The sequence below is a fragment of the Eptatretus burgeri genome, chromosome 2 (genome assembly GCF_056783735.1).
Source record: "Eptatretus burgeri isolate ZD-2024b chromosome 2, Ebu_testis_v1, whole genome shotgun sequence".
In the NCBI taxonomy this organism is placed as follows: Eukaryota; Metazoa; Chordata; class Myxini; order Myxiniformes; family Myxinidae; genus Eptatretus; species Eptatretus burgeri.
In genome coordinates, this window is record NC_140962.1 from 151,003,005 (window position 1) to 151,028,284 (window position 25,280).

Here is a 25,280-nt window from a genome sequence, read left to right on the forward strand (position 1 = left end):
GTCAGGGCCATCTTTCAGGTGGTCGTTAAACTGGACGTCCCATCTACCAGCATCCGTTGGTGGACGTTAAAGATCCGACCATATATCATTTGTGAAGAGGAGGCAAGCTGTCGCCGGCACTCTGAACAAATTACAAATCCCTGCCCTGAATCACTTGCTGGGAAAGCAATGGCAAACCACCGAGCATAACCATTTCCAAGAAACTGCTTGGGCAGCACCGAGTACGGTCCATCTCATCTCATCATTATCCATGTTGGTGACATCATCTCGACAAAATGCAGGAGGAGGAGGAGGAGGAGGAAGAGGAGGAGATTGGGACCATACTCTTAGAGCGTTGGTGCTGCCTATGCACAATCCTGGATGGGTCGCCACTCCGACACAGTGTACCAGCATGCTGGCACTCATTTTGCCGACCTCGGAAGGATGACAGGCCGAGTTAACCCTATCTGGTATTAATTCAACAGCTGAGCGGGATTTGAACTCACGACCCGAGGATCCAAAGCCCACTACACCAACCATTAAACCAACACCAGGCATATAATGCAGGGAGTAAGTACAAAAGGATGCTTTTTCGACACCGGCTTAAACCGTAGTGCTTGTGATTCCATATGCGGTCAGATCCACCTACCAACCGTGTCGTCGTGCACCTTTAAGAAAAGTTGTCGAGCTTTCAGCCCTTGCACGGTGGACTGAATGCAGCAGATGCAGCTTGTTAGTACAGGTGGGCGCGGGGCAGGGGCGCTGTTGTCATGGCACTGGGGAAATGTGCAGAAAGAGGAAAGGCATGCGAAGGAACAACTCCCTTGTTTCAAATTTTGAATACAGTCGTCAAATGCGACAACATGGGCTCCTCTCCCCAAAATGGAATCGTTCTGTAATACTTCTCCAAATGCTCCTGTTACTCTCACTAACAAACCATCGGGAGGCATCACCACTTGGAGATGAGGAACATCACATGAACAAGTTGAATGCATTCTCGGATGTTCCGCCACTTTCGGCACCTCGGTTTACAGATGGTTGGGATGAACGTGACCACAAAAGTTTGGCTTATTGAAATGGTATAACATTGAAGGTGGACTACAGAGGTAAGCAAGGACATCTGTATTCAGTAAGAAGATAAACGGACATCTTTCGTCCTCAACACCAAGATTATGTGAAATTTATTACCAAAGTCTCCAAAGTTGTGAACGCTCAGATGTGTGAACATTTCTCAGTAGCCAAGAGTCTGAGTTGTCTTTATTGCCCTTGGGGCGATTTGAGTCACATGGAAGGGGTAGGTGAAAAGCTTAGAATTTGATCATTTGACCCACTTTTTGAGGGACGAAGCTACGAGGGGGACATGCAGAAGGTTCTGCAACTGGGCCTTCTCGCAAGGGTACGGCGTTGGCCTCTTAAACGTTTTCTTTGATATTCCTCTTTTTTTTTTCTTTTTTTTTTAACATCTGTTGCAGTGTTTTGAGAAATGTCAATTCAACTATTTTTGAAGACCGGAAGGAAGAATCTCTTTGACTTAGAGCTATCTAAACTGGGTTCAAATCTGGCTCAGCTATCGACTGTCATCCTGGTGTTTCACATGTAGGACGAGCGATCAATGTGTGTGCCGTCCCTCGGATGGATAGACGGTAAAGATCCGACGGTGTCCTTACCGAAGAGTAGACAAGCTATCGCCAGCACCCTGAACAAATTTTAAATTCCTGTTCTCACCGACGTACACACACGATTGAGACGTATCATCCCAGATCGTGGAGTCGAGTTATTGAGTGCGGACTCCTCCAAAAAGAGAGAAGTGCTTTGTTTGAAAGTGTTCTGTTTGCTGAGCAACCAAGTGCATTTTAATAGATCGATGCACAACCAGAGATTACACATGCCGTTGGTCTTTTGGCGAAATGCCCTCAGTACGACTGACTCGGTGCTGTGCCAGTCGCACATGTATTGCCCTTTTTTTTTAGCAGCGATTGTGGCTTGTAGGCAGTCAGCCATTGTTCCTCAAAATGGTCGTGTTGTGCCCTGGTGGGTCCGGCCAAGCGTGTTACGAAGCTTATGATTCAGGGCTTCCTCTCATACTGGCACGAATTGCTGTCAAGACAATAAGCATCGGTGGGACAACACCGACTTGTCTCACGATTGTCGAGACACAGCTCACGTTCTCCGTTCGCGGGCGAACATTCCATAATAATTTGCAAATTATGCTTCACTACGACAAGAAGAAGCGACATTAAGTAATTTAAAATGGATATTGCTACCTGCCGCTGGACTACCCAGGGGGATTTTTAATAGTTGCGAGGAAAGTACTAATTTTTGCTCAGTGAGGTTCAATTAAATATCTCAGACATGCTACGTTAGTGTATAAAGCACCCCAGCTTGAATATTGTGGCTATCTTCACGAATGTACTTGTACCCAGGCGAATAAGGAATGCTTTGATTAGCACACACCATCTTCCTGGAATCTGTCACAACCATGGTAATGTACTACAGTACATTGTGCTCGATACAGATATAAGATGACAATGCTCACCAACGTAGCGACAGTGGGTGTAGCACGCATGGAGCAGACAGGTGTGGAGCCTTGAAAACAATCACATATTGTCATATCACACATATATATATATATATATATATATATATATATATATATATATATATATATATATATATATATACATATCTGTGATGGGGATATTGGCTCGTACGCATGATAGGTGGCTTGTGTGTGGATGGGTGATGATACTGGGGTTGGTGCAGCGCACGAACGATGGGCTGAATGGCCTCCTCCTCCGCCAATTTGCTGTACCGCATTATTTTCACACGCGGAAGGTCACTCACAATCAAAACTTTGAATTCTTCACCAACTTGATGTAAAGACATGAAATAGCGGCGCGTTGGGTGATCGAGCGTCACACGTCGGGTGCCTTCCTCGGAGGAGAGAGCGATGGAACCTGGACTGCCTCGCCTCCAAGCGTTGGTCGATTCTCCGTCAGGAATCAACCCTGTTGCATTTAAATATTTATTTTCAGTGTGCAGAATGGTGAATAACATACAATGGGTTTCCAGGCTGTGCAGGGCAACACTGGGTCGAATGAGTGGTTCAACGAACATGTACAACCTTCAACGTGAACCTGAGACCATTTGGCCCACAATCGAGGTGTTGCACTCCCTCCCGGGTTCAATTTTGCTGCAGGTGTAAAACGTCCATTTCTGGATGCGGACCTTTCTGGGTGTTTCCTCCCTTCACCCATTCCTCCTCTCAGTGTTCCTCTGTTGTATCCCGACACCCAACTCGGTGTTTTTCTCTCCTTTCCACTGTGTTCATATATTTTTGGATTTCTTATTTCTGATTTAATCTCAATGAATAACAATCTTCTTGATGCTTTACTAAAGTCTTGATAACCCAATACTGATCAGGCAACCAAACTTATTCAGTTACAGTGCCTTCGGAAAGTATTCAAATCCCTCGACTTCTTGACATTTTGTTGTGTTGCGGCCTGGATTGAAAATCAGAGAGGTAATGGGTTCAGAGAGGTAATCAGGAACCCAATGACCACTCTGATAGAACTACAGAGTTTCTTGGCTCAGATGGGAGAACTTGCTAGAAGGACAACAGTCTCTGCAGCCCTTCACAAATCTCGGCTTTATGGGAGAGTGGCCAGACAGAAGCCACTCCTGAGAAAAAGGCACGTGACAGCACACCTGGAGTTGGCAACAGGTACGTGAAAGACTCTGAGAGCACGAGGCTAAATATTCTGTGGACTGATGAGACAAAAATCGAACTCTTTCGCCAAAATGCAAAGCGCTACGTCTATTGGAAACCAAGCACAGCTCATCACCCATCTAATACCAACCTTACCGTGAAGTATGGTGGTGGCAGCATCATGCTGTGGGGATCCTTTTCGGCGGCAGAGACGGGGAGACTTGTAAGGATAGAGAGAACAATGAATGGAGCCAAATACAGGCAAATCCTTCTGGATTGAGGACAATCTGCAAGGACGAATTGAGGACAACCTGCTTCAGAGTGCAAAAGAGCTTAGACTGCAGCGAAGATTTATGTTCCAACAGGACAATAACCCCAAGCATACAGCTAAACCAACACTGGAATGGCTTCACAACAAGAACATGAAAGTCCTTGAGTGGCCCAGCCAAAGCCCAGACTTCAATTCCATTGAGAATCTGTGGAAAGACTTGAAGATTGCTGTTCACCGACTCTCCCCATCCAACCTGAAAGAGCTGGAGCAAATCTGCAAGGAAGAACGGGACAAAATCCCCAAATCCAGGTATACAAAGTTGATACAGACATACCCAAGAAGACTTCAAGCCATAATCGCTGCCAAAGGCGCTTCGACAAAGTATTAACTCAGGGGGTTGAATACTTATCTAAATTATTTCATTATGGAGTATTTTGTGTAGACCGGTGACAATTTTTTTTTCATTTAATCCATTTCAAATTCGGCCGTAACAACAACAAATGTGACAAATGTTGAGGGGTGTGAATACTTTCTGAGGGCACTGTATAAGGGGAACTTGGGCACTTCTGCTTCTTCGTAGGTAGCATTTTAAGGTCGACTCTCGGTTACCCTGAAGGCTTTTAACAGCAATTACAATATGTGGACTGGCATTGCACCAGTTGAAGGTATCAGAAGGCCATTAATGAATCAACTGGGTTTTTTTTTACCCATGATACAACAGTGAAATGGTATTATTTATTTTTTCTGAGAATAACTCCGTTTCCAGTGGGTAGGAATTGAAATCCTTCAGGCTTTTGCCCTCTGAGGTCACCTGCAATGCATTGCCACGAGACCAATGCCAGTACTCGAGATAACCGCTTGGAAAAAGACCTCACCCACTATTCCACGGACTGGACAACCGCGTCTATTCACACCATCAGGATTCTACAAGTTGATGTTTCTTCTGTTTTTTTTTCTTGTTTTTTTTTTTTTTTTACTCATTTGATTCATCCTTAAAACATTTACGTCTAATTAGCATGATGTTAAAAGTCTGCTCGGATGATTCAGAACTGCTTGCTCGAGGGGGTTTATGATCACGCTAACTGCTTTCAAGATGCATTTTACCTTCACGCCAGCAAGCTGGGCGCACCTGGCATCTGATGCGTGAAATACGGCCCTGCGGACACCACGAGCGACGACTCGCACCTTGCGCCGGGAATCGAGCTCGAGTTTTCACCTTAATTATATCTCTTATGCTGCCCACTTTTGAGCATCACCGCCCCTTTGGGTGCTTTATTGCAAAGCTTCCAATCTCGTTGCACATGGCTGGCGTAGTCCCGAGAGCATAAGATGCAACGGAGGTTGACCACATGGTGTGACATGTGACCTTTTCAGGCCTGTAAAGCTCCAGGCGGAGCACCATTGCCAACGATAAGTGAGAATTTGACCTTCTATTTATTTATTTATTTATTTGCAAATATGCCCCCATTTTTTTGGTTTCGCAATTAGCCAAGAAATAAAGTGAAATGATGTTTGTGAACAGGCAAGAAGAACAAATGCCCCCACATGTAAATAAGAAGGAATTATTTAAATCGAGTAAAATGGGTTGAAATGCAGTGTTCGGTCCGTTGTAACATCTGATGGGAAAATAACACATGACATGAGAGGAAGAAAAGCAGGAGCTCTGATAGTCGATAACGCTTGAGAGTCATGATGGCATGCTTCAGTCACAATGCAGCACTTCTCACCCACACCCGAATGTGTGTGTGTGTGGTGTGTTTGTGTTTGTTTGTTTTTGGGTGTGTGATAGAATCGTTAGGAACAGTTGTGTGTGTTGAAACGAGATGTATGTGTGCAGTTGGTTGTTCTCTCCATTTGTGGGTTTCAGGAGGTGGAACGAAGTCCTCCCAGGACTCAAAGTATCCACCTCTGCTTCGGTAAGGGATCACAGTTCATGGACCAAGCTGTTCAACTTTGTTGTTCTCAGGGTTTTGTACTGAGAGCTCTTTTCAGGATAGTCACCGAACCCTGGACTGCCTCCAATTGTAGTCTGTTTATGGTAACATTCCTGTGTGTGTTTGTGTGTGTGTGTGTGTGTTTTCCTACCATGCTTTTAATGCACTGAGAACCAGCACAGGATTTGTGAAATGACAAAATATGCCCAGAATTATTTGTGTGCATGCGCAGAAAGCCCTCGCTTTCTTGGGGCACGAGAAGGTATTTTATGCTTTCAAGAAAAGGATTGTTTCCTAAAATGGCTCGCAAAGCTTCTGAAAGAAGTCGAAAATACTTGGAAAAGTACGTGACAGAAGTGGGTGTGCCGATGCACATCAAACGAGTTGGAGAACTTTCTCAGCGAGCTGACAGGGCTGAAATCTTACAGCTGCCCATACGGCGTGGACAGGTGCAACACCCGAAGAACTGTGGATGGGCACGTTCTACCCAAGCCCTTGACGACTGCTGCCGGTGAATGGACGTTGAACCTTGCAGGAGTGTCTCCTGTGAACAAAGCAGGCTTGGTGATTTATTTAATGGAAGATGCCGTGCATCATTCGTAACAAGTAATAGTTACCAACATTTTGACAAAGGACATCTTCACAACATGAAAATAGACAAAACTTGTGGCAGCCGCATTTACATGAGAGCTAGATGTACCATACAGACTTCCCTGACAGGAAGGAAATGGAAGGAATTCAATACCTCTCATCCACGGATACTTCTCGTAATTCCATGGATATTTTTGTGAGTCCGATTTGCTTGCAGGAACACAACAACTACGGTTAACCATCCTGAATTTGCCACTTTCGTTTAAGTGCTGAAAACATGATGTGATATGAAAACGATGACCGTATTTTCATGAAAAGAACCCACTCCCTGGTATACCACGCTCCTGGGAAACAAAGTGCTCGAGGGAAATTTCAGGCACTTATAACCCGCACACCGATGCATGCCAGTGGGGTGTTCAGTTGCCAAGTTTGTTGTGGAGCGCTCGCCAAGTAGCTTAAGCACGCTATTCAAAACCATTGATAAGGAACATCTGGCTTGGCAAGCACCAGCTATCTGCTTGGTACCTGAATCACACCTGAGCTCTCCTCTCCACATGACCTGGAGATGCACGATCTCCATATTTGCTGAAGCTGAAACGGCTTTGTTGTCAAGGGTCAACGAACGGATATTTTCAAACACAACTGCACTAAATAACCAATTGACATTAAAAATGAACTTCTTGAGAAAGGATTGTTGTCATAATGAGTTTACTGTACCGATGGTGATGAGCTGCCATCTTTAAGGATTTGAGGAAATGGCAAGAGAAGACCCACATCGAGTCAGTTTCACAGGTGAAAGATAAAATGGGGAGGGTGGGCAAAGAAGTGAAGGTGAGCATGAAGTGAAGGCTTTGGGACACTGACAAGGAAGCAGTTACGAGACAAACATGTGCAACCTTTCATGGTTGAGACAGGTGAAGGACGATAGGCATATCAACTTGCACATCCCCGTTTCCTTCCCTCTTCTATCTCCTCCTGTTCATTCATCACCCTTGTTGAATCCCACTTGTTGTCCCACAACCCAAATGTCAACGCGTTGTTTTTCCACCTCCTGTCACCCTCGCTCTTCCATGATCTGAGTCGAGTCTACTACAGTCGAGATTTTTTGTTTTTTGTCTTGATAGGATAAGTTGTGTCAATATGAATAATCTGAGGCTGAATTTCGATGTGACATTTATCATATTTTCGTTTCTCACTGCTCGATTGGTGTATTTTCATTGCAATGCCTCCTTTTATAAACAGTCTTGCTCTGATGATTGCTCAAATGCTGCATGAAATGGGACTGGTTGAGTGGAATTTCAGCCAAATGCACCATCCATCGATCAACTTGTACGTTTTCATCAGAACAGTTGATGGAATCTACAGGACTTTTTGATTGAGGTATGCAAACCATCATGGGAAGCAAGGAGAAGGAAGCAAACAAAAAATAAATAAATTAGAAAAAAAATACAATTTTTTTTTTCTCTTTCATTAATTAAAATGATCTTGGGTTGGTGTGGTGTTCGCGCAGGCATGATGGGCTGAATGGCTTCCATCTGTGTCTGATTTCCTTGTTGAAGTTGACGTTTTGAGCGTTAACCCTTTGTTAGAACAAAAAAGGAATCTCGTTTCATCAGCATTGACTTTAAGCCTTGGAGAAAAAACAAAATAAGTTTTTTTTTTGTCGTGCAAGTCCAAAACGTTTTATTGTGTCGTTCCATATTTTAAATATTTCACTCCACTCAATATCAAAGTATCCATATTGATGATTTCATCCTCAGCTTTGCTGGACGGCTCTTGGTACCTCTCCTCCCCTTTCGAGCGAACTATTTGTTACTTTGTGAGTAAACTCTGAAGGCAGACTTTTCACGAATGTCTATGACGTCCTCGCATAATAAAATTGAAATTGCTCTCCTCCATCTCGAAATACCTCTGAACCTTCAAGAACAAATCCATCAGTTTTCATTTTGAAGCGTTACTTAAAGATGTGGTGTTTCCACTAAAGCTCGCTCGTTCAATCCGTCTTTCCGGGGGAGTATAAAATCCGATTATCATGCATAGCAACGAGTCGGCTTGTTCTCGCAATTGGGAAATTGTATTCACCCACCTGTCATCCCCAGACATCCCCAGACAACAACAACATCCGCCGTCCAGCAATGGGGAACTTCCGATGAACCCCAACCAACCTGTGAGCGAAATATATTTTTTATTAAACAACTAAAAGAAGAGCAAGTCGTCAATTTTAACACAAATTGTCATTAAATGCTAAGGAGCACTTTGGCTTGGGAAACACAGAACCCCCTGCTGAAAAGGTAATTGAACGGCACATCACTTTGTAGTTTCAATTAAAAAAAAAACAAGCTCAGTACCATAATAGGAGTGTCCCCTCTGAGCTTGGGAGGTCGGTGGTTTGATTCCGATCCTGGCCGAGTTACCCGAAATACTTACTCGCCGCTTCCTCACTTGGCATTCAGCACATAGATGATAGAGCATGGACAAACCCCGTGGTTGGGTACCTATGGGAAGAGGAATTTCCTCCTTAACTGCCCTGCAGAGTTGGGAGAGAAGAGCAACGTCCTCATTATCGTGTCACCAGTACCCAGAGTGCCCTGGGAAGTTACATCACTTCCCGTTAAGGCTACGTATTCCTCAAGTCAAGTCTGGTGTTGTCTTGTGATTTGTCTGTGTGTCTGCACATGACTTGTATTGTCGCTCCTCAACAAGCCTGAGACCACGTAGAATAAAAATCTCGGTGTTCAACCTGACTCCGTGTATTTTGCTCAAGCCACCCACAGCTTTATATTTCTCAAACCATCTGCTCTGTTTCATTATGGTCAATGCTTGTACCCCCTGGTGTTTGCCCCCTCCCCCTTTGGTGCTAATTAGCCCGTCCCTCCCTGCACAGTGGAAGACAAGGTTTTGCAATCATTTCATTGTGTCTATGTGTCTGTCTGGGTCGTAACTTTTTTACCATTTGAGCTTTTTGTCATCAAATTTTCAACGAAGCTTTATGATGAGAATATGGAGAAGATTAATGAATAATTTTGTTAAAATAATTTTCATCATTACCCTCCCCAAAAGAGAGAGTATTGCATTTTGGGTCCATTTGTTTGTCTGTTTGTTTGTTTGTTTGGCTGCACAGAACTTTAGTGTTTTTCTCTGCAACCACTTGTCGGATTGAGATGAGATTTTCACAATAGGAGCGACTACTCATGCAGAATGTTTCAACGACAATTATGACGTCATAGATCACGTGGTGTAGCAGCCATGTTGGAAAAACCGAAAAACTTTGTTTCCCTGTATCTCCGAAAGCGAACAAATGAAAAAATTGAAACTTGGCACATAGCAAGTACTCATGGGGAATGAGTGTGATTTTTTTTTTTTAAGATGTCATAATTGCATACGTCAAATGCTTTAGCCGATCAGTATGAAAATTGTTGAGGGTCATCTGGGGCTAAATTGTATTGGGTTAAAAAAATTGATGATGTCATCAGTCACTTGGTTCAGCAGCCATTTTTATTTTAATATGAAAGCCTACAAAAATCTTCTTCTCCAAAATGGCTGAAAAGATCGAGGTGAAACTTTACAGGTATTATCACCTATCCATGAGGAATAAAAAGTTCTTCAACTCTGGGGTCATAGGTCACATGGCTTGGCAGCTATGATTTTTTGAAGAATAAATCTTTTAAAACCGACTTCTTCAGAACGGCTTGACAGATGGATGGGAAACTTCACCCCCATGTTCTCCAAGCCTTGGAGATACCAGCATGTTCACGAATAAATAATGTCACATTGTCTGGCCGCCATGTTGGATTAAACGAAAATCCTTAAAAAAAATTATTTCTCTTGAAGCGCTTCATCAATTAACATGGAATGCCACAATTATGATCTATTAGTCATGGGGAATATATGTTTTATATATCAACTTGATTGGACGCATGGTCTGGCAGCCAGAATTATTTAATATTTTGCATCTGGGTTCAGGGATTTTAATCAAACTTTGTACAAGTATGTATAATGATGTAATAATGTGGGTGGACGGAGGCATACCTGGTGACATCACGATGTCACAGAGTGCCCTTGTAGTTTTTAATTTTTTAAGTGATTCTTCACCATCGAGAGTTGGGGCCAAAAATGACATACGGCATATTTCAAAACCTTTGTGGGTCGATTCAGACAAAAACTTGGTTGATGAGTTGGTCAGATGGCAAGAACTATCCGATTTAGATTTTGCTTCAGGTCCGGATCCAGACAGATCCGGCCCATCATTGGGATACAAAACGTAAACTATTCAGCCTGGCGAAGGTATGCGATCTACCGAATGCTGTTCTAGTTCAACATCAAATCACAAGCATAAAAACGCTAATAGTGCACTCAACAAAACACACCGTCAAACGTTCACCGATAGAGACTTTGCGTCATTGTCATTGGACCTTTGTCTGTTTTTTTTTTTTTGTGATTTTTACTGCCACTGAAATTCCTACTGTGAGTACACCGGCAGCAGCGACTCATGAAAATAAAGGAATTAGAGATGAAAGAAGTCCGTCACTCGTCTTCCTTATTGACTCTTTCTTCATCACAGGTTTTGCCATTTTTTGTAGTTCAAACACACCGTTTTCAGTGAACGTTTTTAACTCTTCGTTAGTGAGCAAGCCATTAACTCCAATTGATCGTATTCGTTGGATTGTTGCTACATTAATTTTACATGGCTTTTGATCACAGATACTCAAATTTGGAGTTTAAAGGTTCCTGATTTGCATTTCCTCCCATGGTTTTCTTTCTCCCTTTCATCACTGCTGCTATTTATATGCATGTATATCAGGCTCATAATCGTACTGTCCTCCAATTCATGTCGCTCTGAACAACGATCGACGTACTTTATACAAGCTTTCCCCTCCCCCCCCCCCCCCCCCCCGAGCAAGTCACATCTCTTGTTATGACTTCCATCTGTTCTTGGAAATGTTCTAATGACTGGTGAGTGTGAGATACGAACTGGGACTAATTATAATGGCTCCCCTATTAGCACCAGTGTTGTAAAAAAAAAAAAAAAAGTTCCTCTTGATGGCCACCATTTTTTTTCATGGGAAGGGAATGGAAGGTGATTTGCTGAAGTATGGAAGGGGTGAAGCAGGTGCTGTGATTTTTCCAGGACTTTTCTGGTGCCTAATGAAAGATTAAGGTTGCTTGTAGGAAGGGTGAGGTATGTGTCAGGTGTTTTTAAGTGTTGGCAACCTTTCTTTTGTTATTCCAGCACCAAAAGGCCAACGATGACTATGCAAAGCAACGTGACCAATGTGTTTGAGCTGCAGCTGCCTCAAAGCAGCAGTTGTCAAGGAAACCCGGAGGACTTCAGCTGGTCGTCACGGCGACCATTGCCACGTGCCTTGACAGGTAAAGCCAGGCTGCACTGTGGGCTGATACATCTTGAATAATTCAGATGAGTCATTTTATACTGTCTTCCACATTTAGGGAGACAAACACCTTGCAACGCTAACCCCCTCGTTCTGTTTTTTTTTGGGGGGAGGGATGGGGAGGGAGGTGGGGTACATGATGGAGGCTCGTGGAAGAGCTCGAGCCGAATGGTACTGACAAAAATGGAAAAGGGGGGAATGCCAATGGCAGAGTAGAATTTCGAGTGAGATTTAGGAAGGGGGAAGGAAGAGGACACGTGGGTGTGAACAAGCTGCACACAAGCTGAATGAAATACAGCAATAAGAAGAATATGAAGGTGGTGATGACGCAGAAACTGAACAAATCAGCTGACAACTAACAAGCTAAAGAGGAAGCTAAGAGAGGAAGGAAAAAAAATCATAGTAACCAGGAAAAAGGAGTGCTTGGGAATTGAGTCATTTGGGGTTGAAGAGATCGTGAGTATGGATGGGGAATGACCTCAGGTAGTGGTGAACAGCTGTCTCGAAGCCCTGGAAGGAACCATTGGGACTGAACAGACTGAGGACGTTGGTTCCACGGGTGAGAGGAAAGGGGGGAGAAATGAGTGGAGGTGAGCAGTGAGCGTGGATTTTGGGAGTTTAACCATCTGTCGGAATACTGCTTCTGGCAATGGGTACAATGTTAAAGATAAGTCTCCTGTACACCATCAGACTTTGAGAAGTTTCAACAACGCAGTCGTTTGGTTGTCCTCAGTTTCTTGCTTAAGACGTAAAAGGAGGTCCGTAGTTTGAAGCAAGTTCTCAGCCATGCATCGACGTTATAAACGAACGTTTCTCAGCAGTTCGGTGAGCGTGTCCCAATGGAAGGACATTCGGTGCAGATTTTTCCACCTCTCACAGGAGGGCACTCGAGTGTGGAGAATACCTGATGCCTGATTTAATGTGACTTATCAGAGAACCCGGAGACATTTGTAGCGAGCTACGGTCATGTCACAGCGGGGTTGTAACAGGTGCAAGAGCGTGACCACCGAACCACATTAATACTTCCGCTGCTTTAATGCGATTTGATGGGTGCTTGGAAGTTGGAATCTTGGCGGTTCCCGGCCAGATGGTGGAATATTTGACTCTGGGTTTGAACCACACTGGTATTAGACCAATGATAACACTCGGTCTCAGTCTCTTTGTGACACTCTTTTGGTCTGCTGTTCAGAGGGTATATTTACGATTGCAGTTATCATCTGCGCTTCTTCTTTCTCTATGTAAGCTTATCTCCTCCTGTCTCCCATGCTTGATCCTGAGTTATATGCCGATGTTCAGACTGGCGGTGACATCGTACAGTGGAAGATTAAAAAAAAAAATTGGGTCCACTGAGGAGCATTGTGTAAGAATGGCTGAACACTGTACAAGATAAATTAGGCCGCTCAAAATAGATATAAATTGAATTTGGCTTCTTTCGATGACAAGGGACAAGTACTCTCGTTTCTTATTCCGAAGACCTTCACTCGGTGATCCTTGTGCTTGTTTCCTGTATATATTCTCCTTGTATTTGCCTCATTGTGGATTCACTTTCAGATTTGCCTATGCCAGTGCATCCACAAACCTATTTGTGGCTAATTGGCCTGCTGTCGTCTTTTCTCCTCATGTACGTGGTCTCAATTATACATTTAAGCTTGGGAATGCTGTGTAGGTTACATTTTGAAAGTGAATTATTTATCATTCTTGTGTATGTATCACCCGGATACCGGTGGCATCGTTCACGGGACGCGGTTCTGCCAATGAATCGGTGCTGTCTTCAACCACCCCACCCCCCACCCCTCACATCCCCACCTGAGCAGTAGAGTCAGTTGGGGGAAAGATGCTCTTTTCCATACATAATGTGTGTGGATTGACTCCCGACACAATGGGTAGGCTCCACAGTCATCTCGAAAAAAATCAAACGTCTTCTAAAGCTGAGTTAGGCTGACTGGTGGCAGTGTCACAGCTTAATGCATTCTTGGATTTGATCAGTTCACTGTGGGGAGGAGCTTCTGATCCACGCTGATGATGGCCAACAAGCCCGAAGCACGTGTCCTTGGATGTTCCCTCTCCGGGTGGACTGGTCTATAAAATTGAGAATTAAATTATCTTCCCAGTATTGGCTGCAGTACAATCCTACTGGGAAGTGGAGAGCTGCAGCTTTGCTAAAGTCATGCCTAATAGGTTGAGCCTCCTTGCAACTGTTGAGACAAAAGAGCCTTATATATATATATATATATATATATATATATATATATATATATATATATATATATATATATATATATATATATATATATATATATATATACACACACACACATATATACATATATAAAGCTCTTTCGAACAACTGACTAATATTAAAGATCAGTGCCTTCCGGGTGATGAAGAATGCTGAAATTTTGCATGCCGATGGGCATCGAAACCAGTCCACTTGAAAAAACAACAACGCAGAATCGTCGGACAACATCCATAAATGAAAATAGAAACAAATTTAAAAAATAAAAATTATAAAAAATGCAGGTGAGTGACCCGAGACAATGGAGAATTACGGTAATTTTGTTTTTCGATGGATATCGAAGTTGATACACCAGGAAAATCACAGAACCATCAGAAAACATCTGTAAATTAAAATATAAATGAATGAAGAAGAAAAAAAATGAAAATAAATAAATGAAAAATCAAATGCAGGTGAGTGACCCGAGATAATGGGGAAACACAATTCTTATGCTTACATAATGTGAAAGCCCTGCATTAAAAATGTGCAAAAACAGATCCCTGTAACTACAGACCAATCAGCCTTCTCCCAATCATCAGCAAGGTAATGGAATCCATCATAGTTTCAGACATTAAATCCTTCCTCTTCTCCAATGGCTTGATTTCCGATCATCATTTTGGTTTCTGACCAGGTCACTCTACCCTGGATATGCTGCTTCTGCTCTCCCAACAATGGATGGAGGTCCTCAGTGCCGGACATGAAATCAGAGCCATATCCCCAGACATATCACGTGCTTTTGACACGGTCTGGCACCCTGCACTACTCACCAAACTCTCTTCCTATGGTATCCAAGGCCATCTCCACTCATGGCTTGCAGACTTCCTTTCCTGTCGAAGTCAACGTGTGGCCCTAAATGGAGTTCTTTCATCCCCTCATCCTGTCCAGGCTGGAGTTCCTCAACGTAGCATTCTGGGCCCTGTTCTTTTTCTGGTTTTCATCAATGATCTCTCCGATTCTCTGGAGAATCCTCTATACCTCTTTACTGATGACTCCACCCTCTGCCGTACCATCTGTCATCCCTCAGACCGGCAAGCAGCAGCTTCTTCGCTCACTGCAGATCTCGGTAAAATCACAAACTAGTTCAACACGTGGAACATGTCTTTCAATCCAGACAAATCTCACACTCTCACTATGTCTCTCCGAATGGACCGTTTAGAACCCCCCCCATCCATTTTCTCAACAATCCTCTGGAAGAAGTCCTTTCTTTCAAGCTTCTGGGTCTCACTATCTGCCATGACCTTTCCTGGGAAAGCCACATTTCCAACCTCGCCTCCAAAGCCAGTCGCCGACTGGGAATCCTCCGTTGTGCAAAGTCCTTCCTCGGCCCACCTGAGCTCCTGACCACTTAAAAAGCTTTTGTCCACAGCCTGATGGAGTACTGCTCTCCCCTCTGGGCTGGTGCTCCTGCCTCCCACCTTTCTCGGCTTCACGCTGTGGAAACCAAGGCATTTCAGATCATTGGCATCTCCCTCGATGAGGCTGAGTCTTTGGGCCTCTCACTCTCTCAAGGCAAGCTGGTCGGTGGTCTTTCTGTCTTCTATCATCTCCTCTCCAGCCTCGCCCCCCCCTGATCTCTCTGTGATTTGACCCCACCACATTTCCACAGGGCGCTCAAGGTCCGCCAACAACCCCCTTCTGGTAAAACTACCAAAATCACGAATCACTGCTCACCTCCACTCTTTCATTCCTCTTCTTTCCCGCCTTTGGAATAAACTCCCTCACTGTATTCAATCCCATTCTTCCCTCCAGGCCTTCAAAACAGCTGTTCACCACCACCTCTTATCATCCCCCATCCAAATCCTCAATCTTTTCTACCCCCGATAATCCACCCAAGCCCACCTCCTTCAAATTCTCTGCTTTCCTTCCTGAAAGCCCCTATAATGTCCATCTTGTATTCCCCATGTTCCCTGCCTCATCCCTCTCCCTTCCACAGATCTCCTAATGTCTCTGTTCCCCACTGTTTTGACCTTCCCACTCCCTCCCCTCTTGTCTCATGCCCCCCTTGCTGTGAGTTGTGTGTTAGCTCTCATACGAGCCTCGATAAGGTATACAAAAATAAAAAACACACCCTGCTAGTAATGTATGAAGCCCTTTCTAACCACTGACTCATTGACTGATATTAAAGCTCGGTACCTTCCGGATGACGTAGAAAGCTGAAATATTGCGTGCCGATGGACATCGAAGCCGGTACACCGGGAGAAATCGCAGAACTGTCGGAAAGCATCTGTAAATGAAAATATAAATAAATGAAAATAAATAAATGAAAACTCAAATGCAGGTGGGCGACCCAAAACAATTGGGAAGCACGGTAACTTGGTGTGCCGATGGACATCGAAGCCGATACACCTGGAACAACCACAGAACTGTCGGAAAGCATCCGTAAATGAAAAATATATATATATATATATGAAAATAAATAAATTAAAAACTCAAATGCAGGTGAGCGACCCAAGACAATGGGGAAGTGTGGTTCTTTTGCTTACACAATGTAAGCATACGAACCGTGATTGTCCAATCCATGACCTGTATATACATACGAGCATGGTATGCTTACAGAATGTGTAAGCATACCCTGCTAGTATGTATATACAGGTAGTGGACAAAAGAAATGGAAAGACCTTGGTAAATGAGGGACACCAAGTATCGGCATCCACACAGGTGTGGCCCATGTGTTAATTTAGCAAATAACAACCCAGCATGCTTAGGGTCATGTATAAATGTGCTGCACAGGCCTGGTTTCCCATAATTATGGCTCGTATGGCTGCAAAAGGAGACCCCACAATGCCCCCATCCACCTTTTTGTCATCCTTGCTTTGAGTGTCTTGGAGTATGGCTATGTTGATGTTGTAGTCCTTCAGTATCTTGGTGGGGATCTCGCTCTTCGGTAATGTCAACCGTTCAACATTGAGTTGGAGGATGCGGAGTGAGGGACAAACTAGTCTTGTAGTCCACAGCTTAAGGGCCTGAAAAAAGCCTTTTTTGAGTGCTTCTCAACCTTGGGCGCAATAGCTAGGATTTGCCCTGAGTGCATCAGTGATATTGGCCAGCTGATGACATTAGTCCTGCTATCTTCAGAGTATAAACCTGTCAATATTATTTAACAGGTGCACCACTAGGGTGCATCAAACGCCCCCTTTTTTGCGAAAGTTTGAAAAACATAACAGCGATAGGACAGATGTGTTCGAATACATGAAAAAACATTTCTCTTTTTTTTTCAGAATTTTCGGTCATCATCTTGGGGGTCCACACAAAATCAAAGTTCAGGCATGCAGCCATACATTTTTATTCAGCCATAAAACGAATGTTGTTTTCAAATCTTCTAATTCCTTATCTATCCTTGAACCATCTCGATTTCGGTATTTCTCGTAGCTTGGATGATGATGATGGCTGATGCACTCAGGTACTAACTAATTTAATTATTTTGTCAGACGCACTTTTAGGTGCGATCATTGGGATATGTCCTTTTTCATAAAAAGGTTCTAATTTTCCAAGTACTATTTTCGCAATAGCGGCTTTTGTGTAACTGTGATTGCATGCAAAGTCCTGATGATACTTGAAGCATCGGATGACTTGTTCTTTTGTTGGTAATCTCGTCCCTGTGATATTCGCGTCCTCTGCAACAATCTTTCCTCCGAGTCCGAAGACTGCGCCGTCTCGCCGAGTTAACCTCCGCCATCGAAGATGGATGGAGGTTACTGTTTTCACCCCTTTCTGTTTGTTTGTTTGTTTGTTTGTGAACAGTATTACGGAAAAACTCCTCGACGGATTTCGACGAAACTTGGTGGAGGGGGGGTAGGTCTGGTCCAAGGATCATGCCATTAGATTTTGGACTTGGTCCAAAATCCAATATGGCCGTTATGGCGGCCAATTTGAAAAAATATTTGATTTTTTCTTTTTTTTTTGCATTCTACATGTTTTAAGTGATTTCCAACCCCCCCCCCAAAAAAAATTGTTAGAGAAAAAAAATTTGCAAATTTTTTTTTAAACAAAATTTCGATTTTTTTTTGCATTTCTACATGTTATAAATGATTTCCAACAAAAAACATGCCAAAATTATAATTGCGGCTGATTTTGGAACTTCAGGTGGATATACCCACGTAAAATCAATTTCTGTCTCAAGGAATCTAGTTATGACGAATGAATTGAGTATGTAAAAGTTAAAAGTAAAAGGGAAAGTTGCAAACTATAACTCTGTGAGCACTGTTCACATCAAATTGAATGAATAGGATATCAGGTTCACTTCAGTGACCTATCAGTATTGGCGGCGGAGGTTTTGCACTCTACCGAGTGCTCCCCCTCCAGTTTCCATGTGAGATTCCTTTCTGAAAGATATAATGATTAGTAATAATGAGGTTTCGCCTATTCACGCCAGTACGAAGGACAAAGTACGAGAGCGTGCCAGCATCACTCTGGTCCTTTCAAGGAACCACTAGAACTGATAATGCAGGCAGTGTTTCTGCACTCATCACTCAGTAGTATGCAATAATTATCACCAGAGAAGTCAAATCATCTCGGAAAATCGTCCAAACTTTTACATTGATGATCTGCCACATGTCAAAATTTCCGGGAGAAAATACCATTTTCCGGGAAACTGCCAACAAATTACAAGCCAACCGTGTTACAAACATCACCAAAGGAGCACTACATTGATATGTCAGAATTATTTCACCACGAGACACAAGTTTTGATCACTATACAGTGAAAAACAACATTTATTCTGAAAAATGCGCAGGAGCTGCGTGCCTGAACTTTGACCCCGATGTGGACCCCCAAGATGATGACCGAAAATTCTGAAAAAAAAAAGAGAAATGTTTTTTCATGTATTCGAACACATCTGTCCTATCGCCGTTATGTTTTTCAAACTTTCGCAAAAAGGGGGCGTTTGATGCACCCTATGCACCACATGTCGGTTGTCATATGGAATTGGAAAGGAGCTCCAAAGATGCAAGGAGAAGGTCAGGGCAAGAGTAAACATCATCCGGAAACTGACCAGAACATCATGGAAAGCCGGCACTCACACCTTTCCCATGGAAACTCTCACCCTTATATACTGGAGTGCAGAGTATTGCGCGCCAGTCTGGTCGGTGAGTGCCCACACAAAGACCACTGACGTTCAGTTAAATGCCACATTGAGAACAGTGTCTGGATCCCTCAAGTGAACAAAGACTGAGTGGCTACCTATCTTCTCCAACATTGTCTGCCAGCCATCTGAAGGGATGTGCTGTCATCCTGATAATTCAGCTGCATTTTGACGACCGAAATTCCAGCCGAGCGCCTTCTTGTTAGACATCCGCGCTCTCCCCTAAAGTCCCACAAACCACTTGGAACTGCGCCGAGCTCCTTTCCGGAGTCCATCAAAGTGAAGCCGACTTGTGGAGAGCCAGCTGAGAGACTGCCATAGCTCCTAATAAACATATTGTACATGATCCAACCATTGCTCCACCCGCTTGCACATTCCCACACAGGTATTGGACAGCCCTCAACAGGCTACACACTGGATCGGGCTGTTGCAGAAGTACCCCCTACCGATGGAGGATGAGGTCAGATTCACTCTGTGACTGCAGAAGAGTCCAGACAATGGAACACTTCATATCACACTGGCCCTTGTGGCAGCTATTGGAAGAACATTTAGCCCTCCACAACTCATCACTGAGGTAGCCAAATGGCTGGCTACAGAACCTCGGCATTCAACTTTAGCATGCCCCATATTGGCCAGACACAAGAAGAAGAATGCCCCCATCCACAGAGCACATGTGGTCACCCATTGGTTTGATGAACATGACACTGATGTTTTCCATATGTCATGGCCTTCTCAGTTACCATATCTGAACCCAATTGAGCATTTATGGGATATTCTGGAATGTTGCCTGAGACAGCATTTTACACTCTCTCTCAAACAGGTGTGAGTTGATTGACTTTCTCACAGAAGAATGGTGCCGCATCCCTCCTGAAGAATTCCAGGTGCTGATGGACTCTATGCCATTGTGGATAGAGGACGTACTGGCTGCCCGTGGTGGCCCAATAGCATATTAAGTGACTTTACATTGGTGTTTCTATTTTTTGTCCACTACCTGTACGTTACATTATATTTGGTTACCCCTTCTCGCCAAAAGAAAGCTCCATCAAGCAACCAAGTGAAAAGGTCAGCCCTTTGCTGTTTGAAACCATACCTGAGTCCCTCCACAGCTGCAGGCAATTACAAGTAGAATGTGCATGAGAATCTCTCACCTGTGAATGGAGGGAATAACCAATTAGTTCTCACCAAAGCAATTAACCCAGGTGGCTCAGATTATATAAGTAAATCGACTCCTCCCATGCTCTTCTAGCCGAACAAGTTGCATAAATCAACCAAGAAAGGCGACACAAGGTAAGCCCTTTTCTGCTTCAAACCCTTCCCAGAATTCCTCCACAGCTGTAAAGATATTCACAAGTAGTACACACATGAGAGTAAAATGAGAATCCAAATGCTACACACCCCATCAGCTGCCGCACCGGTTTCAGCGCTTATTGGCGAATCATCAGCGACAGCGCAGACAGAAATGCATACCAAATGAAAATTTATTGATATGTTGGTTTCATTTATATGTTGATTTGTTTGGGCCATTTGCATGTATTTTCAATTGCAAAAAAAAAGAACACACCTGGGCCACAATTGTGCCTTGCTGACTGGGTCTTCACACAAAGTCCACAGCATCATCCCATTTTAGGCCTTCAACCTCGATATGGCCTTCTAATGTAAGCCGGCAGAGGCACATATGCCCCCACATGCAGAAACTACACATTTATACATATGTACCCCCACTCACAGTCAGAAAGAACACCAACGACAATGACAAACCAACAGCTTCCACTCCCAGAAACCACAGCACCAAAAATATATGCTGGAGCCATGAACCAACCACTTAGCCTTACAACATACATCAACCTACAGCAAAACACATGCAAAATCACACATACACAAGCACACACACACACACACACACACACACACACACACACACACACACACACACACACACACACAACAATGACAAGTAACGGTGCATTCAAAGTACACTGCCCCATGCCAAATAAATAAATAAAAAACAAGCTCAAATGAGCTAAGATCCTCGTCCTCTTAATGATGACGTCATTAAAACGAATATGACGTCATTGTGATGTATCAGGTTTGCGATAAATTACAATCTGTGCTAATGCCCGGCTTGATTCCCGCAAACAAAATTCAAACAGCTTGCCCAGTTTCGGAGATAATGGTAGAGGCGATTTCCATTAGCGGCGATATTATGACATCAACTTTTTTTCGAGGAAGAATTTCCAAAATCGGAGATGGTTACTGCCTGCGCGTGGGCTTTCCGCATATAGATGGCAAGTTTCACGAAGATCCGATGAAAACTCTGGGTTGTGAAACAAAAAAATGTCAAAAAATAGGAATGACGTCATATAAATTGATATGACGTCATAGTTATGTATCATATATGCGATAATTCATCTCTGCTAATGCCCTGTTCGATTCTCGCAAACAGAATTCAAAAAGCTTGCCGAGTTTCGGAGATAATTTTTTAGGCGATTTCCATTAGCGGAGATATTTTGACGTCATAACTTTTTTTTTTCTAGGAAGAATTTTCAAAATCGGAGATGGTTACTGTCTGCGCAGGGGATTTTTAAATATATATATATATATATATATATATATATATATATATATGCCAAGTTTCAGGAGGTTTCGATGAAAACTGTAGGCTGTGAAACAAAAAAGTCCACAAGAAGAAGATGAAGAACAACAACGTGAGTAAGACTTAGAGATCCTCCACGAGGATCTAAAAAGATACACCCATAAAAACACACACACACACACACGTACACTGCAAACATTTGAATGAGCATTCTTCATCAGAAATTGTCTGGTATCGTATCAGCCATGGATCTTTTGCATCCACAATTAAGTGCTACCAGATGAGATAGCCAGCTCATGGTCATCTTGAAAGGACGGTGCTGCCTGTGAATCATCAGAACGGCAGTTCAGAGTCATGCCGAGGAGAATCGGACACAGCTCAAACCTAAGTATCTCCAATCTCCGCAAATATTCTGAATTTTATAGATGATGGGGTGTCTCCATGGTAACTATCTAGAATCCGCTGATTCCTTCCTCTTTTGTCCTTCCTTTCAATCCCTTCATCCCCGAAAATGTGATTGAAAGTCAAATTGGAAATTTTAATTCATTTCAAGATAGGGGAGAAAAGCAAATTATTTTTCTTACAAGTGCATGACTTCGAGTTTGACTGATCTTTGCAATTTTTAATTTCTGGCTTCAGTGTGCGATGTGACGGCTCGGGGTCTTTGTGCTGCTGGTGTATGAAGCAGAGTTAAAAATTGCCATTTTGGTGTATTACTCGCAGGAGAGGGGCGATATACCGTGGAATACCATCGGCAATTGCCTGCGGTCATAGTTGGCTGTCCAAAGCCCCGTTTTGTTTGAAATTAAAATGATTATGGGATGTCATGTATCTATAATGTCTGATGCTTACTTTTGTGCCACCTAGTTTAGGTTCCATTCCTGGCCCAGATGTCACCTGTCGAATTGGTGTTTCACAGGTAGAACATCACAAATTGCTCGTACGGACGTTAAACTGGGTGTCTCGTCTGTTCGCATTAATTGGTGGATGTTAAGGATGCCGCGGTGATTTTCCTGAAGAGTTGACGAGTTATCACCTGCACCACGGATAGACGACCGATTCCATAAAACAGGTGCCAAATGCAAAAAATTGCCGAGTTCAAATGCCACTTTACAAAATTTATTGAAAAATTATGCGACAACTTCGAGAAAAATTTATCATTTTTCATCATTTTCTAAAAAATATTTTGATTGATCCATTATTAAATTTGAAACAACTAGTACGTGCCCGTACGTGCAAAAAAAAAAAAAAACGCGTGCCAGAAACAACCACACAGGCTGTTCCTTCGCTCTTGCATGGCCGTACGTGCATGGCCATACGTGCATGGCCATACGTGCGTGGCCTTACGTGCAAACCAAAAAAATTAAATTAAATAAAAACCAAAAAAAAAAACTTTCAAACAACCACACAGGCCGTTCCTTCACTCTCGTAAATGACGACTGGATTGGGGCATTGTGTTTATCTATAAATGCGAATAAGAAATCGTGAAATTATTAGAATACAGTAAGTCATCACTATCTGGAAGCCTGTACGTTGTAACCCGTAATGGGGAACGCGGCTGAGGATCTCTTCTCCAATGGCCACGCCTACGCAGCAACGTGTCCTGTGATTGGTAACTAAATGGCGCATCGGCCACGCCTACACAGCAACGTGTCCTGTCATTCGTTAGTAAATAAATGGCCATAACTTGGGAAGCACTTCTCCGATTAATATCAAACCTGGAAAATGCACATACTCGGGTCCCCAGCAATATACCTGGCAAGTTTCAATTAGATTGGACCCAGTAGTTGTCGAGAAACAGCGGTCACAGACACACACACACACACACACACACACACACACACACACACACACACACATTGCTGGAATTATAGATAGATGATTAACTGATTGATCGTAACTATTCCCGAGTGCAGACGGTCTAGGTCCAGGTTTCTAGAAACGGGATTTGAACGACGCCCCGAGGGTGGGACATCAGACGTGATGTGATCATCAAGGAATAAATGGGACCGACCGGCTAAGAGGGTTGCGAGAATGTAAATCCAGACGATATGTATTTTAAATGCACGTCCTGCCTTTGTGTGAACACTTATTCATAGCGGTGCCTCAACCATGGTCCAGTAATTCGTGTCATGAGTAAATATGATTCCATTGCCGCTCAAGCGAGTACAGTGTAGAGATCGGGCCCGATACCCTGAAGTGACACCACGGAGTTGGAGCATCAGCATGAATGAGGAGGGGGAGGTGAGTGAACTGGGCTTCCCTCTAACCTCTCTCATCACACTTGGGTGCCACCACATCCCTTTGCGGCTGATGATGCACAGCTGGCCCATCTGTCGACCGACGAGATCTGTGAGCATTTATTCTCCAGAACTCTCGTCTCATCAAATCCTTTGGCAGCCATTCCATTTGTTGTCATTTGGACCAGACGACACAATCCCTTTTCCTTTATTTCGTTATTTATTTATTTACTTGTTTGGTTTGAGTCATTGAAGGCCCATGGAGGAGTTTGGACATAAATTACATGCAGAGCAAATGTATTAGTAGACATCATTGTACCTTCAGCTGAATTATAAGGACATTAGTAGTTGATGAACAAACGCATATGTTATTTGGGATTTGAACCTGTGTAACCTGCATCACGAGTCAGGGGCACAGTTGGGAATGCTCAAATGGGAACGTTCTCCCATTGAAAAGGTAAAAGAGTTTACGATTGGAAAAGCAATATTTTTTTTGGAATGATCCTTCACTTTGGTGCAGGCCAAATTTTTTCTTATTGTGTAAATGGCATAGATGGACTGGCAAGATAGCCTGGAGGTACGCACACTCCCCGCTGAGCTCTCTAGCCTGGGTTTGAATCCTGTCTGAGCTATAAATTGTCATCCTGGGGTTTTGCAGGCAGAGCTGGGTTTGAATCCTGTCTGAGCTATAAATTATAAATTGTCAAAAAACCAAATTCCCACTCGAAATGACTAACGGGAAGGCAATGGCAAACTTCCAAAACCCTTTTCCAGGAGCTGCTTGTGGAGACTCAGCACATCCCTTGGCCTTTGCCCAATAATTGCTTGGTCAGTGCCCATGCTCTGTTCATTGCATGGTGCATTGATGATAATGAAAGGCCATACATTGCTGCCTTCTCCCCTCTTTGTTCCACTTATCATCCATTGAAACGATTAGGAATAGGTGAGTCATCTGCCTAATGGCGGAGATCCACCTGTTCTTCCCTTTATAATTGAAGGGGGTCGTGTACCTTTGTTGGGGGAAAGAGGCATCAAACTTCATAAAGTTGATACAGCTCACTGGACAGCCGGCTTAAAATAACCTACCAATCAGTACATCGATTTATATAAAGAAGGATAAGAGATGAAGAGTACGGCACAAAGCGTATGTAAAGCGTGAAAGGAATCCTTTGAATTCTTTCCCCCATTTGTTTGAAGAAGGGCAAGATCCACGTATCG

The 25,280-nt window shown here is 43.4% G+C and overlaps 1 protein-coding gene across 2 annotated transcripts in view; it reads left to right on the top strand.

The window, feature by feature from the left end:
• The window catches only part of LOC147033546 (voltage-dependent L-type calcium channel subunit alpha-1S-like), a 224,001-nt gene that overhangs the window by 193,303 nt on the left and 5,418 nt on the right, over window positions 1–25,280 (top strand). For both annotated transcript variants that reach the window (XM_085854926.1, XM_085854935.1), the window contains exon 41: window positions 11,715–11,854. In XM_085854926.1, the coding sequence (XP_085711052.1) occupies window positions 11,715–11,854 (140 nt within the window). The remainder of the gene's footprint in view (window positions 1–11,714; window positions 11,855–25,280) is intronic.